General features: G+C 41.0%; 1 protein-coding gene across 1 annotated transcript; it reads right to left on the reverse strand.

The window, feature by feature from the left end:
• Positions 1–292: 292 nt before the first annotated feature.
• LOC137348710 (G-protein coupled receptor 15-like) lies at positions 293–4,464 on the reverse strand. The gene is made up of 2 exons (XM_068013966.1): positions 4,395–4,464; positions 293–1,203 (listed from the first exon to the last, which is right to left on the reverse strand). The coding sequence occupies exons 1-2, from the start codon at positions 4,462–4,464 to the stop codon at positions 293–295; spliced, it is 981 nt and encodes a 326-aa protein (XP_067870067.1).
• Between the last annotated feature and the right edge of the window lie 12,551 nt (positions 4,465–17,015).

Below are 17,015 nucleotides of genomic sequence, written 5' to 3' on the forward strand. Positions count from 1 at the left end.
AGGGGGAATATTCAGTGTATCTGTCTCCCACATGAATCTAGCTATAGACTGGGGCCCTCAGGGCGGATGGAAATGTACCAAGCTTAAGACAGCAACAGGAAACAAAACAAGAGCATGTTATGACAATGTATTGTGCGGTAATGCGGCATTGCTTATGCATTCTTCAATTCACACAATGGAAAGGATCTCAAAGCGAGTAACTATTTTTCTGGGAGTGAAGCCTTTGTGTGATATGCACAAGGGCAGCAATGGATGGAATATAATTTGTAATTCATGTTGGAATGTACTATTTTCACCATTTAAACAATTTAACAATTAGAGTCAGTGGATATTTCACTCCATTCTTCAACTCCTCTCTGAATTTTCTCTGGGTCCCTCCATAAATAAATGGATTGACACAGGAACTCAAAAACTGGAGCATATATCCACCTTCCTGCAGAATAAAATTTGCTTTATTGTAATTGGAACCAGAAAAATAGCTAAATTTTGCAATACGGACATAAAGGAAATTTGTAAGAAGTAGCAAATATAACAGGATGAAACTGCCCGAGATACAGAAGAGTAAAACGATGGAGTTTCTCCGCTTCTCCATTTCTGGGTCACTCTGAGTCTCTTCATTGCTGTGAGCCCGGAGTCTCCTGCGAGCTTTACTGGCTGCTAGAATGTGTCTGACGGTCAGAGCATTGAGCAGTAAAATCAGAATGAATGGGAGACAAGGGGTTAAAATGCGAAGAATCCAGTCATATGCCGCCCATATAGGTGACGTATAAAATACTGGTTTAATGCTGCAGAACCAGGGTATATTGTCAATTATATACAAAGGTTCATATACAAAATACAAGAAGATATTTTTTAAACAGCTCAGTGTGCAGACCGTTCCGATAATCCAAGCCGCCGTTTTCTCGGTGCAGTATTTTATTTTCAGCGTCTGACAACAAATGGCCATAAATCGATCAAAGGTGAAAGCGACCGTTATCCAGACAGAACAGTCTACAATCGCAAAGTTTAGGGAAACACGGAGACTACATACCGGTGTGATGGACAGGAAACTGCCTGGGAAATAAATACCAACAATCCGGTTTAATATCACAGCGGTGATAATGACCAGGAGATCCGTCACAGCCATGGACACCAGGTAGTAAGTGATACATCTGGAGAGACCGCAGCTTCCTCGGCACAGGATCACAATCACTGCCAAGTTAGCTGTAATAGAGACAGAGAGAGACTGAGAGAAAGAGGGAGAGTGTATATGTGTGTGAGTGAGCGAGAACAGGACAATTACTGGTCTGACTCCCAACAAGATCAGCCTTTTTACAGAATTATGTGAGAAATTAACAGCTTTGACACATGATCCTGAGTTGGAAACTATCACTTAACCTACCGGAAGTTGTTTCCGTGTTTAAAATAATAAGAATGAACATAAGACAGGTCATTAACATTTGTAATGTAAAATTATACAATCAAACATAATGGAGAACAAGAAGGCATTGGAAACCCATTGAAACCAAAATGAGAACATCAAACAGACAGGAAAAATAACATCAATAACATATTCTAGAAGATATTTAAGAGAACAAATAATACAATAAACGACAATAAAAGTGGAAACTAGCAGGAAAGTAGGAAAAACCTGCATTTAAAACGGAATATATCCTGCTCATGACCTTGGAGGCCTTCATCCAACGAGTTATTATAAAATGCTTCACTGTTGATAAATTCGATGGTCAACTTGTTCGATGCATACTCAGAGAGAACCGAATGAACAATTAGTGTTTTCCCACGTTCCGGAGGGGATGTTGTTGAAGACGAAGTGATAACTCTGACAACTTCTGCTATTAGTCCCCTGGGATCTTCGGTGTCGATCTGTACCAGCAGAACTGGGAGATGATGACGTCTCATTCGGAGAAAGGTCCCTCTTACAACGCAGAACTTCCCTAGTACTGCACTGCACCATGGGCATAGATGACCAGCTTTGTCCGATAGTGGATATTGTAATTAAAACGTTTTGACTCAGATGCAAGAGATGCCACCAGTCATACAAAATATGGATAAAAGATTGAAGACGGGAACAGTCCGGGACATTGCCAGGGGCTTGGAGCTGAAGGAACAATCGGACTCACTGTAGAGCAGTCAGCAGCAACTATTGTGGAAAAGGGGATCAGATTGAAGCAGTGCGAGTTAGAGACCAGGACTAGAAACACAGCAGTATGTGAGTTTAGGGTAAGAACATATTCATTCATACATGGGCACTTGTTACATTGCTTATATGTCTGTCAACAGCTTGATGCCTAATAATGTTCCTTCAATGTATTCATCCGCTAAATTCAGTCAAGAATTATTTAGTTGCTGAATAATTTCAGTCAGTTAAAAATGTTGCAAGTCACGCAGCCGCTGTACCGTAGAACTGGATGCACACTGTTCTGACAGTGATAACGGTAAGCGTCAATAATACAACAGATCCACATTTACTCCGTAATAGAAATTGTATAATTCACCCACAGTAACAGTATCAATAAGACAATGGAACTACATTTATACCGTGATAACAGTGTGATAATTCACCCTCAGCAACAGTGTCAATAACACAATAGAACTACATTTACACTGCATCATAAAAGCAAAATATTGCGGCTGTTGGAAATCTGAAATAAAAACAGAGAGTGCTGGAAATACTCATCAGGTCTGGCAGCAACTGTGAAGGAGAAACAGAGTTAATGGCCGGGTTTGACTGGCCCCTCGATGCTGCAGATTGCAACGCCGGGGCCCGTAAAATGTTGCGGGCAGAGGCCCGCCTCGACTTGCGATGTGGAGAAGGCCCATTGTATATTACCGGTGGTGGGGTGACCTCAGTGCAGACCCACCACACCCTGCACCCCTCCCCCCTTTTCCCGCCACCTGGCGGCGGGCACTTCATCTAAATATTCAGATTAACCTGAATTAGATGCTAGTAAACATACCCGCAGGTGGCGGACGCCCCATGCCGATTTTACCGACTCAGAAACCAACTCCGTATGGAGTTCTCAGGTGAGACACTGGTGGGGAGTGCGGAGGAATGATATTTGCAGGTCGGGAGAGGTGGGGGAGCAGGAAGAATATTTTTCATTGGCTGTGAGGGTGGTGGGAAGTTGTTGAAGGGGTAAGAGTGCAAAGTTTGGGGTTTAAAGTTTGGGACTGTCAGGAATTTATTTTTTTGGGGAGGGGGGGGTGGTGGTCAGGGAAATAAACCTATTGTGTGATCATTGGGGTGGAAGTGGCGCTTTTATGTGTAATTGACGATTTTACGAATTAAAAATTAAATTCCTGGTCCCTTTAAAAATTAAAATTGCTGCTCAGGTCTTAAGCACTTTAAAATGGCATCGGCACCTGCGCAGTGGCGGTGGACGCCGTTGCCAGGGACGCGGCGGCTGCTCCCTCGAAGTCATCGGGGGGCGGCCGTGCCGCACCCACTATTTAAATGAGCCCCCGCACGAAATATCATGCGGACTTCTCAGTGACCCCTTCATGTCAGAAGGCCGCTGAGTTGAAAGGAGGAATGCAGCGTGGGATTAAAATTCTGTCCAACATTTCAGATTAGTGACCTTTCATCAGAACAAGCCTGAAACGTCACCTCTGCTTTTCTCTCCACAGATGCTGCCAGGCCTGCTGAGTATTTCCAGCACTTTCTGGTTTAATTTTACATTTGCACCCTGCTCACCATGTGATAATTCTTCCACAGTAACAGTGTCAGTAGTATAACAGAACTAAATTTAAGCTGTGATAACATTGTGATAATCTAACACAAAAGCGCTATGCTTACTCCCCGGTAACAGTGTGATAATGCACTCACGATGGTAATAACGCAATGGAGCTACTTTTGCAGCATGATAACAGTGCGATAATTCATCCACAGGAACAGTGTCAACAGTGTAAATATCTATATTTACACCATGAAATAGCACATATAAAGTCGAGAACGTAGAAGTACTAAATTATACTTTTAAAGAGGAGAAAGTGCACCGTTCAATGGGAAAATGATATGCTAAAGAGGAAATATTGTGTCCCCGAAGTGGAACTTGATGCTGGAAAGTGAGAGAAATTACACCAGTATTGTAAAGAAATTATGACAGTAATGAGGAGCAATTACACTTCTAAAAGGGAGGAATTATACTATTGTGACAAAATATTACATCAGTAAATTTCCAAGAAATTATATCATTATAATGGATAAATAATACCTTTGAAGTGAAAAAATGATTCTTTAAAAATGAGAAAATATACCAATTGGAGAAAATAAATCTTCCCATTAAAGGGGAGAAAGAACATCCATATCACGGAGAAGTGTTAGTGCTAAATAAGAGCAGTGACATAGCTAATGAAATGATTTCCATAACTAATATCTAAATACATTACTTTACCTGGAACCCCAATAGCTGCAAGGACAGGATAGTAAATGGCAAACACCAGACCTTTTGCTGATACGTGCATTTCTATCAAAGCTCTGAGCACGCTCTGAACTGGACTCAAAGAGTGTTGCATTTATACCTGATGTCAGGCTCCAGAGAGATAATTAGATGGTTTGATGTTGTAGATTAATTGCACTAATTGAATGAAACAGATTAGTGCAGCTGTGACCAGACTCCTGTTTTTGTTTTTAATTGAATGGACTATTCTTCAAGGGATCTGACATGGCTATAAATAGAAATACCAAAAGTTCACAATATAAACCTAGATACAGTTGTAATAATGAAAAGGTGGTTGCCACGGTGAAAGTGAACCTTGCATACGAGGAATCCCCAGGTTTAAACCCTTTAATGCTGAGTTAAGTGCCCAGAACACAGGTATAACTGACCAGAGATATTTTGGTCCTGAAGGAAACGGCAGCCAAATCCTCACTCTTGATCACTGTTCATCCCCAGTCCATGTGGTCCTGACCCTTATGCACCTGAATCCAAATCCCTCGAGATGGTGCATCCACTTCAACACAGCCTCCTGTATTCAGTGTGAACTGGTCTTGGTCAGCACGGTAATTTAATTGTGCATTGGTGCAGTTGTACATGTCTATGTTTTGTGTGTAAACGTCCAGTTCAGCACGGTTGCCTTCAATATTGATGCTCAAGTTCAGTACAGTTATATTCAGTGGAGACATGTCCAGTTGAACACATTAATATTTAGTGTGGACTGGTCGAGGTCGGCGTGGTTATATGCCATCTGAAGAGGTCAGGTTCAGCACAGTCACAATCTCTGTGCACAGTTTAGTTCAGCATGGTTACGTTCAGGATGCACAGGTTTAGTTCAGCACACTTATTCTCGTTGTTAAAGGGTTCTGATCAGTTAAATTGCACATACACAGGTCCAGTTGCGCACGCTAGTTCTCAGTGTTGGAAAGTCCAATTCAACACAGTTGCATTCAGTGTTGACTTGTCAAGTTCAATATAATTGCCTTCGTAGGGACAGGTCCAATTAACGAGGTGATTTTTAGTAAGGGCTGGTCCAGGGGTCCACGGCAATATTCAGTGTCAAAAATTCCAGTTCAGCACACTCACATTCAGAGTGAACAGATCCATTTCTGTATTGTTACTTTCAGTGAGGGCAGCTTCAGTTCCGCCTGGTTCCATCAAAATGTTGACTGGCTCATTTCAGCATGGTTGCTGCCAATATGATCTTGCCCTGGTCAGCGTGCATATATCTAGTCTATCGATGGCTGGTTGAGCATGGTACTGCCAGCATTCACAGGTGCGGTACTGCACAGTTACTTTCAGTGTGGAGGCGTCCACTTCATCAGGGTTACAGTTAATGTGCACAGATTCAGCTAAATGAGATTGAATTCTGTGTTCACCTGCTTCGGGGAGTCAGGAGGTGAGTTACACGCAGCAGAATGCCAGCCTCTGACCTGCTTTTGTAGCTGCAGTATTTATATGGTTGGTGCAGTTAAGCTTCAGCCATTGAATGCTACCCTTTGTTACAAGATCCTTTTATTTCTGGATGTGCATCGCTGTCAAGGCAGGTATTTGTTGCTCATCTTAATTGACTTTGAACAACACTATATCCAACAGTATAGCTGTTACTAGGCATATAAACTGTTCTCAAACATCTTAGCTTCTCCTTGATATTTTGTATCTCTACCCATACTTACATTATTTCCTACTCTTTCGAGCCAAGATCCTTCCTTACTAATGCATTTGTGTGATCCTTTATTATCAGGGCTATCTTACCTCGTTTTTCATTTTGTCTGTCTTTGCGAAATGTCAAGCACCCTGGAATGTTTAGTACCCAATTTTCTGAATGCATAATTTCGGCAGCTACTCTTCCATTGGCTTAGAATTCTGGTCGTTCACCTGGGACCGTGATCAAGTTATATTGATCGGTCAATCCCCTATTACCCGCACATTTTATGCCATTGGGGAAGCATCTTGGGCTGGATAAAGATACTTTAATCAGCTAATCCTCAATTACCCGTACATTCTGTCCCATTGACCAAACATCTGGGGCAGGATAAAGAGAAATTTAACAACTGTTCCACTATTACCCGAGCATTCTGTTCCCTCTTTTAAACACCTGGGGCAGGGTGACGATTCTTTGATCAGCTAATCTTCTATTACCCGAGCATTCACATCCATGTTTCGAGTGCATGTGTGTAAAAACACGAAGTGTGTTTAATAAGATTGGTGAGCGATACGCAAAAAGATATTTCCATGGCAATATGACATTCTGGCGATGTCTGAGATCTTGCTGAAAATAGGGGATCACCGCAGGCTGAATATTGATGGATGAAATTCATTCAAGAAAGAACAGACATGGGATAAAAAAGAAGTAGCCCTTTGACTAAGAAAAAAATGCATTGCTACAAATAATGTCGTTGCGGGATCAAAGACAGAAGCGATTTAGTAGGAACTGAGAACATAAAATTAAGGTGCTATTATGTTATTTGATGCATTTTAAGGTCCACAAAAGACATACTTACAAACATACAAATTAGAAGCAGAAGTAGGCCGTTCATCCCCTCGAGCCTGCTCAGTCATTCAACAAGATCAAGGCTGATCTGTTTGTGTCTCAAATTCCACACTCCCATCTACCCCCTATAACCTTTGATTCACGTGCGTAATAAGAATCTATCTACCTCCGCCTTAAATATTCAAAGACCCTACCTCCACCACCTTCTGAGACAAAGGGTTCCAAAGTCACACAACCCTCTGAGAGAAAAAAAACCTCATCGCTGTCCTAAAAGGGCGACCCCTAATTTTAAAACAATTCCCCTTGTTCTGTACTCACCCACGAGAGGAAATATCCTTTTCACATCCACTTGCCAAGAATGTTCAGGATTTAATATACTTCAATCAAGTCTCCCCTCACTCTGCTAAACTCCAGTGAAAACAAGCCCAGTCTGTCCAACCTTTCCTCATAAGACAAACCACTCATTCCATGTATCAATCTAGTAAACCTTCTGTGAACTGCCTCCAACGCATTTACATCCTTTCTTAAATAAGGAAACCAAAACTGCACACAATATTCGAGATGTGGTCTCAGCAATGCCCTGCATAACTGAAGCATAACATTCTTACTTTTATTTTCAATCCCTCTCGTTATAAAGGATATCATTCCATTAGCCTTCTTTATTACATGCTGTACCTGCATATTAACGTTTTGTAACTCATGCTCCAGGACACCTAGCTCCTTCTGTACTCCGGAATTCTGCAATCCTTCTCGGTTTAAGTAATACTCTGCTTTTTTTATTCTTCCTGCCAAAGTGAAGAACTTCACGTTTTCCCACATCATACTCCATCTGCCAGAGTTTTGCCCATAGTGCGAAGCAGATAGAGGAACAGAATTGCCATGAAGTTAGCGAGAAGGACAAGAGCTATAGAGTAGTGATAATGGGAGATTTTAATTAAAGCAATATTGAATGGGACAGTGATTGTGTTAAGGGCACAGATGAAGGGAATTTCTGAAGTATGTTCATATGAATTTTTTTGCCAAACGAGAAAGTAGATATTGCTGAATATTGTCTGGGATTGCCAAAATCGAGGTGTAGCTCCGGAATAAAGATCATAGTATTGCTGAAAATAGAGACATCTTGTTGAAGTTTTTCATGCACTCATCAGGACAATCGCAAGAATAACCAATGTAAGGGAAAACAACAACTTATTCTGCATGAGAAGAGTGTGCTGATTGGTTGGCAAGTGAACTCTGATTGGTAGAAGCGTTGCCATAGCGAATGCACCGGCCTACAGTAACTGGCAGTTAACTGCAAACCTTAGTTTAAAATTTAAACCAGGCAGCTTGACAATGATTGTTCAAGGCATTGCCCTGAGGAATGAACAAGCGAATGGCTGTCACTTATTTTGTTCAGCTGAAACAGGCCCAATGTTTGTACATATTCTTTCTGTCTGCAAAGAACAGGGCCCTGTGTATTAATATATGTAGCTTCCAGTATGCACAAATGCGCCACACTGCGAGCCCTACTGACAATCTTAATTTGGTTGCCTTGACCAATCAAAGTCAAGCTGCCTGGTTTAAATTTTAAACAAAGCTTGGCAGTTAACGGTCAGTCACCTTAAACTGGTGAACACGTCATGGCAACGCCTCTACCAATCAGAGTTCACTTGCCAACAGTCAGCACTCTCTTCTCATGCAGCATAAGTTGTTTTTCCTTGCATTGATTATTCTTGCAGTTGGCCTGATGAGTGCAAGACGAAAAGCCGAGACAACATATCTCTGTTTTCAGCAATATTCAAGTTCTGTACTACTAAACGACTGAAAGATCATACTATTTTAATGTTTGGATTAGTTATGCCGAAGGAAGAGGAACAATTTAGAGTTTTAAAAAATTACTGAGCTGAAAGTTCACCAATTTCAGCGAATTGAGGAGGAATCTGGCCCTGGTACGTTGGCGTCAAAGACTGAAAGCCAGACATGTCTTGAAGAAATGGACAGCATTAAAGAGGCACAGTGTAAGCATATTTTTGCAAGGGGGTGGGGGGAAGGGAGGAGAACCTAAATCAGAGATCCCGGGCTGACGAAGATGTCACAAAGCAGGATGAAAGTGATGAAGGGAAAATACATGAGAGACTCAGACTGAATATAAAAATTACAGAGCAGAGGTGAAAAATTATTAACACATGAAAAGAAACAGTACGAAAATTTTAGAAAAATAAGGACTTGCCAGACTAGTTGTGGAGCCAATTAGGGACCAAAATAAAGATGTATTGGTCAAGGCAGAAGGCATGCCTGAAGCACTAAGCGAGTACTTTTTTATTGGTACACAACAAGGATGAGGACTTTGCAAAATGTATGGCCAAATGAGAAAGTTGCTCGCACACCAGATGAGATAAAGTAGATAAATAGGACGTAATAAAAATTCTGGCTGCACTTTAAGTGGTTAACGTGACAGGTCGAGAGGGTTTCTGAGAGAATTAAGGAGAGAAATTGCGGTGTTGCTTGGGAAAAAAATCTTCCCATTCTCCTTAGATACTGGGGTTTTGTCATACGACTGAAGGATTGCATATGTTACATCCTTGTAGAGAAAAAGGAAGGAGGATAAGACTTTCAAGTATAGGCCAGCCAATTCAACATGAACGGTGAGGAAGTAGTTAGAAACAATAATCAAGGAGAGAACTAACAACCAGCTGGACAGGTGTACACGAATTAATTAGATTCATCACGGGTTTATTAAGGGTAAATCGTCTTTGACTAACTTGATTGATTTTTTTTTGATAAGGTTGCACAGACGATTGGTCAGGGCAGTACAGGTGATGTTGTGTAAATGGTCGTTTAGCTTGATTCCCCCTAGTATTATCATGTCGAAATCCGTCATATGCCTCTTTATTTATTTCTTCCTCCTTTGTGACACGTTCGTCATTCAGGGAGCTCTGGATTTGATACTCTTCCCTTGCCTCCTTGTGAAATATTCCTACACTCTTCCTGAACCACCTCCTCTTTAATGACATGCACTTCTTCATATATTTGGTCTGCACTGAGTGCTGCTGGAGGGAACATAGTGTGAAGAAGGGAGTTTGGTAAGTGAGGGGATGTTAAGGGTTAATCTCTGTAAAGTCTAGTTGTGGGCTTGTTTACATAGTGCATTTAACTGAAATTACTGCTGTTACAACCAAGGCGGGTGGCGTGCACTGTTTATTCTAGTTCCACTTCTCCACGGGTCACAACATATATTTATTTTTTCCCCACTTACCAATACGGTCAATCATAGACTCTATTGTTATCACAGAGTAAAACAACCAACCTCCAAGTTTCTTTAATAAGCAACAAAATTATCAATTTATTATAAAACAATACTAAGCAGTAATGAAGTAAAGCATACACAAACAGATTGAAATATTAAATTTCTCTTTATACCTTAGCCCCTCACACTCATACACAAATACACAAGTTAACTGGGAAAAAAGGGATTTCTGTTATTAGAGCTCTGTTACAGGCAGAAAAGCACTTGGGTTGAATACTTGCTCATTCTTGAAGAAACAGCATATAAGATACATTTTGTTCCAAAACTGTCTGACTTCCGAGTACACATAGACGGGTCACTGGGAGCTTTTAGAACAGTTCCTTTCAGGTGGCATTGAGAATTAATTGAGCAGGCTTTTCTTTAAGGGCAGGAGAGGAGATGAGTTGATACAATGGACTTTACAGGGTCTTTTAGAGAGGTGCTGGAAAGCTAAGCTGGGTTGTGGTCTTCCTTCCTTCCTTGGGAATTTTCTTCACCTCTGGAAGTTCCCTTATCTCGCTGGAACTCTCTACCTTTTTATATAGTTCAGTCACAACTCAATTCAAAAGCAAAATCAACAACAGGCAGTCAACTTTTTGACCTCTATCAATCTTGACCTGTCACTTCTTTGTAACAACTTCTCCAGGTTTCCAAAGTTCTCTGTTGTTTCTTGAGCTGTAAGTCAAGTGGTTTCCCGGAAAGGCTTGTTGTTGTTGTTGAAAGTCAGATAGTTTCCTGAAAAGGCTTGTTTTCCTCACAAGACCTCGCAGTGGCCCTTTTAAAAACATTTAGTCAAGTGGCCTTTGCATGATACCCTTTGAAAACCCCAAATTTTAACATTAATTCAATCTTTCAAAAATGAATCCTCGAAAAGTATATTTAACAAAACACAGAGGCACTTTCGTAGCACCTCCAGCTTTGGAGGAATGAAACACCATTTTTAAATGCATTTCATTAGGAAGTGTGGGAAAAATAGAAGATGAAAAATGTTAAAACACACTTTTGAACTCGTACTCATTCATTTTTGTCTTGTAGCTAATACAGTTCTGCTTTGTATCATCTTTGCGCTTTGATAACTCAAAGCAAAGTTAGCTTCTGCAATCAATTTTGTTCCGCAATGTCGATAATCTTTATGTGCTAGGGCTGTAATAATAAACTCCATTGGAATAGTCTAGCATTCTGGTTTTTGAATTTTTCCACAAAGGCGAGGGGGGTTGTGATCAGTATATATCAGTATCTCTCTGCACTGGTGCACCACCTCCGCCCACCGATCAGAGGAGGGGCCTTCATCTTAATATGCAAGTGAGATTAAATTAAGGTATAATTACCTACCTGATAGGGACAGCCATCCCACGCCGATATTTCAGCCAGCCAGCTCATCTCCCATGCCTTTGGAATTCTGTTCGGAGTTCTGAGCCATAACACTGGTGGGGGAGGGGTATGGGTGAAAATTTCAGGGCGTGAGGGGGGATGGGGAGAACTATTTTAATTGGTTGTAGGAAGGGGTTCAAGGTCAAAGTGCTGAAGGTGGGGGGGGGGGTGGTGGGGGGGGTGAAAGTTCTACATATTTAAAAGTTTTATTCAGGGGGACACGTCATATTATTAATGGCGAACTCAGTGTGGGGAGGTGAGTGTGAAAGGGGATTCAAAGTTTAAATAAAATTTCATGCACAATTTTCGACCAGTGGGACCTTTAAAAATTTAAATTAAACTGCAGAGCTTAAAGTTCTTTAAGCTGTTGCCTGCGCGGTGGCGCCAGATGCTGTTGCTGGGGACAAAGCGGCGCTCCCTCTACATCATTGAGGGCGACCCTTCCGGCCCCTCCATTTAAATGAGCCACTGCACAACATATCACTGTGGCTCAGCATTGGTGCATCTGCACCTGAAGACTGTCAACTTCAAAGAGCACCGCAACAATTTGCTAAATGCTAATAAAATTCGGCCCGGTATCTTTAACCTGACCCATATGTTTGGCTCATGGGATATTTACATACAATAGAGTATTAGCTGATCAGGGTATCTTTAACCTGCCCTAGGAGGTTCGTCAATGGGATAGAATGTACGGGTAATAAAGGATGTTTGCAAATACACTGTCAGTGGGAAGGTCCAAAGCTTTCACGCCTCAGTTGGCTGATTCCAGGCTATGGATGGTCTAAGTAGTCCCTGAGCCTGGGAATAAGTGTGCTCCTCATTCCAGGCTGCCGTTCCCATGGGAAAATGTCCTTTCCTGGATCTCCCGTATTAACAGTAACTGTTCAATTAGTGTATACTTGGAATAGTCTACAGACACTGACTGACCGTTGAGCAAAACATGAGGAACCACAAGTCATTCGTGCACAGAATAAGTATTACACTAAAAATATAAATAAAATTAATAAACAAATCAACTATTACAATCTATTAGGCATGAAATACCTACTTGGGAGAACAGTTATGTGGAAAAGTAACGCTTTAATGGGTGCTGTTCCAGTCCATAAGGCACACTCGGAATCAGAAGTCATGTTTATGTTTTATTCTGTGTGAAAGTTCTATATTTGACGGAAGTATATGCTGCACATACAATAAATTTATTATATCAAACTACCGCATTTGCCTTTACAGAATATGAATAGGAAACATGTAAATCACAACTGTCAGTTTACTCTTCTGAGCTTATTCCAGCAGCTGATTGGTGCAGTGTTGGAAAGGGGGACAGCCAGACGAAGTGAACAAACCAGAACAAAGATCCAAGTTTACAACTACATCCTGGCCTCAGTGTTAATTGATATCTGTTGGTAACCATTGATCATTGTTATTTGATGGGCAAAAATGACCATTATTTATTCATTTATTTATTTATTTACAGCACTGAAACAGGCCCTTCGGCCCACGGAGTCTGTGCCGACCAAGAACCACCCATTTATACTAACCCTACAGTAATCCCATATTCCCTACCACCCACCTACACTAGGGGCAATTTACAACAGCCAATTTACCTATCACCTGCAAGTCTTTGGCGGTGGGAGGAAACTGGAGCACCCGGCGGAAACCCACATGGTCACAGGGCAAACTTGCAAACTCCATACAGGCAGTACCCAGAATTGAACCCGGGTTCCTGGAGCTGTGAGGCTGCGGTTGTTTCAGATCAGTTTATGGGTGTACAGGATCAATAGTATGGATATCCTTTCAATATCTGGATGGTATTGTTTCAGTATTTTAGGTATACAGTCAGTATATGGGTGGTATAATCTCAACATTGCATTATGAGGGATGCATTCTTATTGTTAAACTTGGAAATTTATATTTTAAAACTGAAAAGGATTTCATAGAAGCTGCAGTTGGTGTTTATTTTAAGAAAAAGAAGGTCACCAGAAGTTAAAACAGAAAGCGTTGGAATTAGTCAGCAGGTGTGGCAGAATCTGTGGCGAGAGAAGCAGAGTTAACGTTTCAGGGTCAGTGACCTTTCATCAGAACTGGCAAAGGTTATAAATGTAATAGGTTTTAAGCAAGTGAAAATGGGTGATGAGAGGAGATGATGGAAGAGAGGTGACAGGCTAAGATTTATAGAGATCATGAGACTGGACCTCTGGAACAGAGTTAGTTGCAATTTGAACTGTTAAAAAAGCCAGTTGTGTTTGGCCTAAAACAGAAGAAGTTTGGTTATTGACCTGCCGGGAGACTGCTAGCAGATCTTTCTCTTTCTCCTGCATTAAGGGTGTTCTTATTCCCTCCTGTATTTTAAGAAAGCCTGCATGATTAAAGAACGTGCAGGTCATATGTGTGGAACCGAAACCTTTATTGCTGTATTTCTGCTTTAACACCAGAATGAAGCCTTCGGAAGCTGCATCTCTTGGAAACCTACCCAAACTGGTTATCAACATTGCCTGGAAAGAACAGTTCTTGGAAGACCCCATTGACAGCCGCCTATTGACCTTTGGGACACCTCACTAAACCAGAGCACTTCCTTCTATACCTTCTTTGAAGCATAACTTTTTTTATTCTTTCTATTTCTTTGTAATAGCTGTAAACAAAACCCCATTTTTCCCAGTTCACTGGTTGTATGTGTGTGTGCGTGAAGATTAGCCTTTAATATTTCAATTCTTGTGTGCATTTACTTTCTTATTGCTTAAAATTTGGTTTAAAATAAATGGATAATGTTGTAGTTTATTAAATAAACCTGCATGGTGTACTTTATTCTGGGGAACAATAGAGTATATGATTAACTGTTTCTGTAAGTGGGAAAATTTAAATATGTGTTGTGATCTGTGGAGAAGTGTGACTGAATTGACAGTGCAGTCCCCACACCTCGGTCATAACATATTAATTGGGTGTCATTGTCGGGATTTGACCCAATGCCAGCGATGTACAATTGGAAGTGGGATAATAATAACTGAAAAAGTAAAATAAAAGAATCTGTTTTCTTGTGTAATAAAGTTTACACAACCAGAATATCTGCAGCTGTTGCTGAAACTTTTCTGGGGAAGGAGGATGTCTCCTTGAGTGACTTACAGAATGTAACGGTGGTGAAGCTAATAGCTTTGGCAGCACAATTGGGGTTAGAATTAAAACCAGAAGGTAAAAAAGCAGAGATAATTGAAGTAATAGCCCAACATTTGAAATTGGAAGAAGATGAAAGCAAACCTGAGGATAATGCAGTTGAATGAGTTATAATACAGTTACAAATGAAAAAAGAAACTTGAGCAGGAACAGGAAATGGAAAAATAAAACTTAAGCTTCAACAGGCAAAAGAAAATGAAATAGAAATAAGAAAACTTTAACAGGAAAATGAATTGTAAAAAAAAACAGTTTGAGTTTGAAAAAGATGTGAGAATGAAAAAAATGTGTTTGAGGAAAGGGATAGAGCAAGAGAAAGAGAAGGGGAAGAATTCAATTTTTTTTAAAAAGATGGAACTAAGACAAAAGAGTTTGGCTTGATGCCAGTGAAGATTCTGGTGTGGAAGAATCCGACTGCAGCCCAGGTTATAACAGAAAGCTGTTCAAATTTATAAAAGCTCTCCTACGTTTGAGGAAAGGGACGTAGAGGGATTTTTCATTTCTTTTGAAAAGATAGCCAAACATATGAAATGGCCAAAGGAAAGCTGGGCACTGCCTATGAAAAGCAGGTTGATGGACAGAGCTCATGAAGTTTATGCCATGCTTTCTGAGGAGGCCTCTGCAGATTATGAGATGGCAAAAAGGCTATTCTCGCTGTGTATGAGTTAGCCCCTGGAAAGTTTCAGAACCTCTGGAGTTAGTCTGGGCAGACTTATATAGAATTTGAGAGGGTAAAGCAAATTAGTTTTGATCATTGGATATCATTGCACTAAAGATAGAAACTATGTATGAGAATCTTAGGGAACTAATTCTCCTGGAAGATTTTAAAAATTCACTCCCTCCATTGGTAAAAACTCATAGAGAACCAGTTTGTGTCAACGGCCAGACAGGCAGCAGAAATTGTTGCCGATTGTGAGCTTGTGTATAAACCCAAACCCTTTGTCTGTCACCCCACAAAACCGTGAAGGATAGAAGGTGGGCGGGTGAAAGGAAGGCAAGTAATCAGGCACAAGAAGGGACAGCTGGGAACACCCAATGATCTCCTCCTCAGGTCAGAAAGGAAGATGCTGAGGGTGGAGGTGAGATGCGCAAGCCTAAGTGCTATCATTGTCACAAGGTGGGACATCTTTGTCCAGAATGCTTGAAGTTGCGGAGTAAACCCATGGGACCTCTTGGTGTACACAAAGCCAATGCAGAGAAAGGGGCCCTGACCGATATTACAGCAGATCAGACTGTAGCTTTGACGGCAGCTGTCAAGCCAAATACAAAAAAAAAATGTGAGTGCAGCGGTTGTGAATAAGAGAACTCAGAGTTATAGGGAATTCTTGTCAAAAAGAAAAGTAACTCATTATCCCTCAAGTAAGGCCGGCAAATCTATAGTTATATGTGAACACGGGAGCCTCCAAAATTCTTTTGCTGGGAAATGGTATAACATTCCCACCAGAGAGCGCATGAGGCCTAAGGTTTTAGTAAATCATATTGGCGAGGTTTATACACCCATACCTTTGTATCGGGTGCACCTAGAGTATGACTGAATGTTTGGAACGGTAACTGTAGAAGTTGTCCATAGATTGCCAGTAGCCTGACTTGGTCTACTCCTGGGGAATGATTTGGCTAGCGCAAAAGTAGTAGTTTTGCCAGTGGTTACAGAGAATCCAAATGATGTTAAAGAAACAGAACTGTTACAGGAAAAGGTTCCAGCAATTTTGCCTTTTTGTGTTTCAACCCGAGCAATGGCTAAGCAAGTTCCACTGTCGCAGGTAAAATTGGCATCACAAACAGGTAGCCGAATATCTGAAACTTCCTTTGGTGAATTGGATAATCCAAAGGAAATGTTTATTTAATCTTCTCTGATCATAGCTCATCAAACTGATCCAGAGTTAAAGAAAGTGGCACAATCAGCTCAAACAGAATTATATTAAAGATTCTGATGAGGAAGTGGAAACCGTCTCATGGATGTGTAGATGAAGAACGGGCTGGTGTTCAACAGATAGTGGTACTGTCTAAGCATAGCCGGGAACTATTAAGATTAGCACATGAAATTCATCTAGCAGGACATGTGGGGATCTGGAAAGGCAAATCACGTATAAGTTAACATTATTACTGGCCACGTTTTTCCAAGGAGGTGGTGCTGTTTTTGTAAAACATGCCCGATGTGCCAGATTGTGGGAAACCACAACCTGCCATAAAACTGGCTCCTCTAATTCCCAAACCAGCTATTGGGGAACCATTTAGTAGAGTGTTGGTATATTGTGTGGGATCTTTACTGAAAACAAAGCAGGGACAC

Source organism: Heterodontus francisci, chromosome 34, assembly GCF_036365525.1.
Source record: "Heterodontus francisci isolate sHetFra1 chromosome 34, sHetFra1.hap1, whole genome shotgun sequence".
Lineage (NCBI taxonomy): Eukaryota > Metazoa > Chordata > Chondrichthyes > Heterodontiformes > Heterodontidae > Heterodontus > Heterodontus francisci.

Coding starts and splice junctions, on each gene's coding strand:
- LOC137348710 (XM_068013966.1), bottom strand. CDS start 4,464: ATGCACGTATCAGCAAAAGGTCTGGTGTTTGCCATTTACTATCCTGTC. Junction 1,204..4,394: donor TGCAGCTATTGGGGTTCCAG/GTAAAGTAATGT, acceptor TCTCTATTACAG/CTAACTTGGCAGTGATTGTG.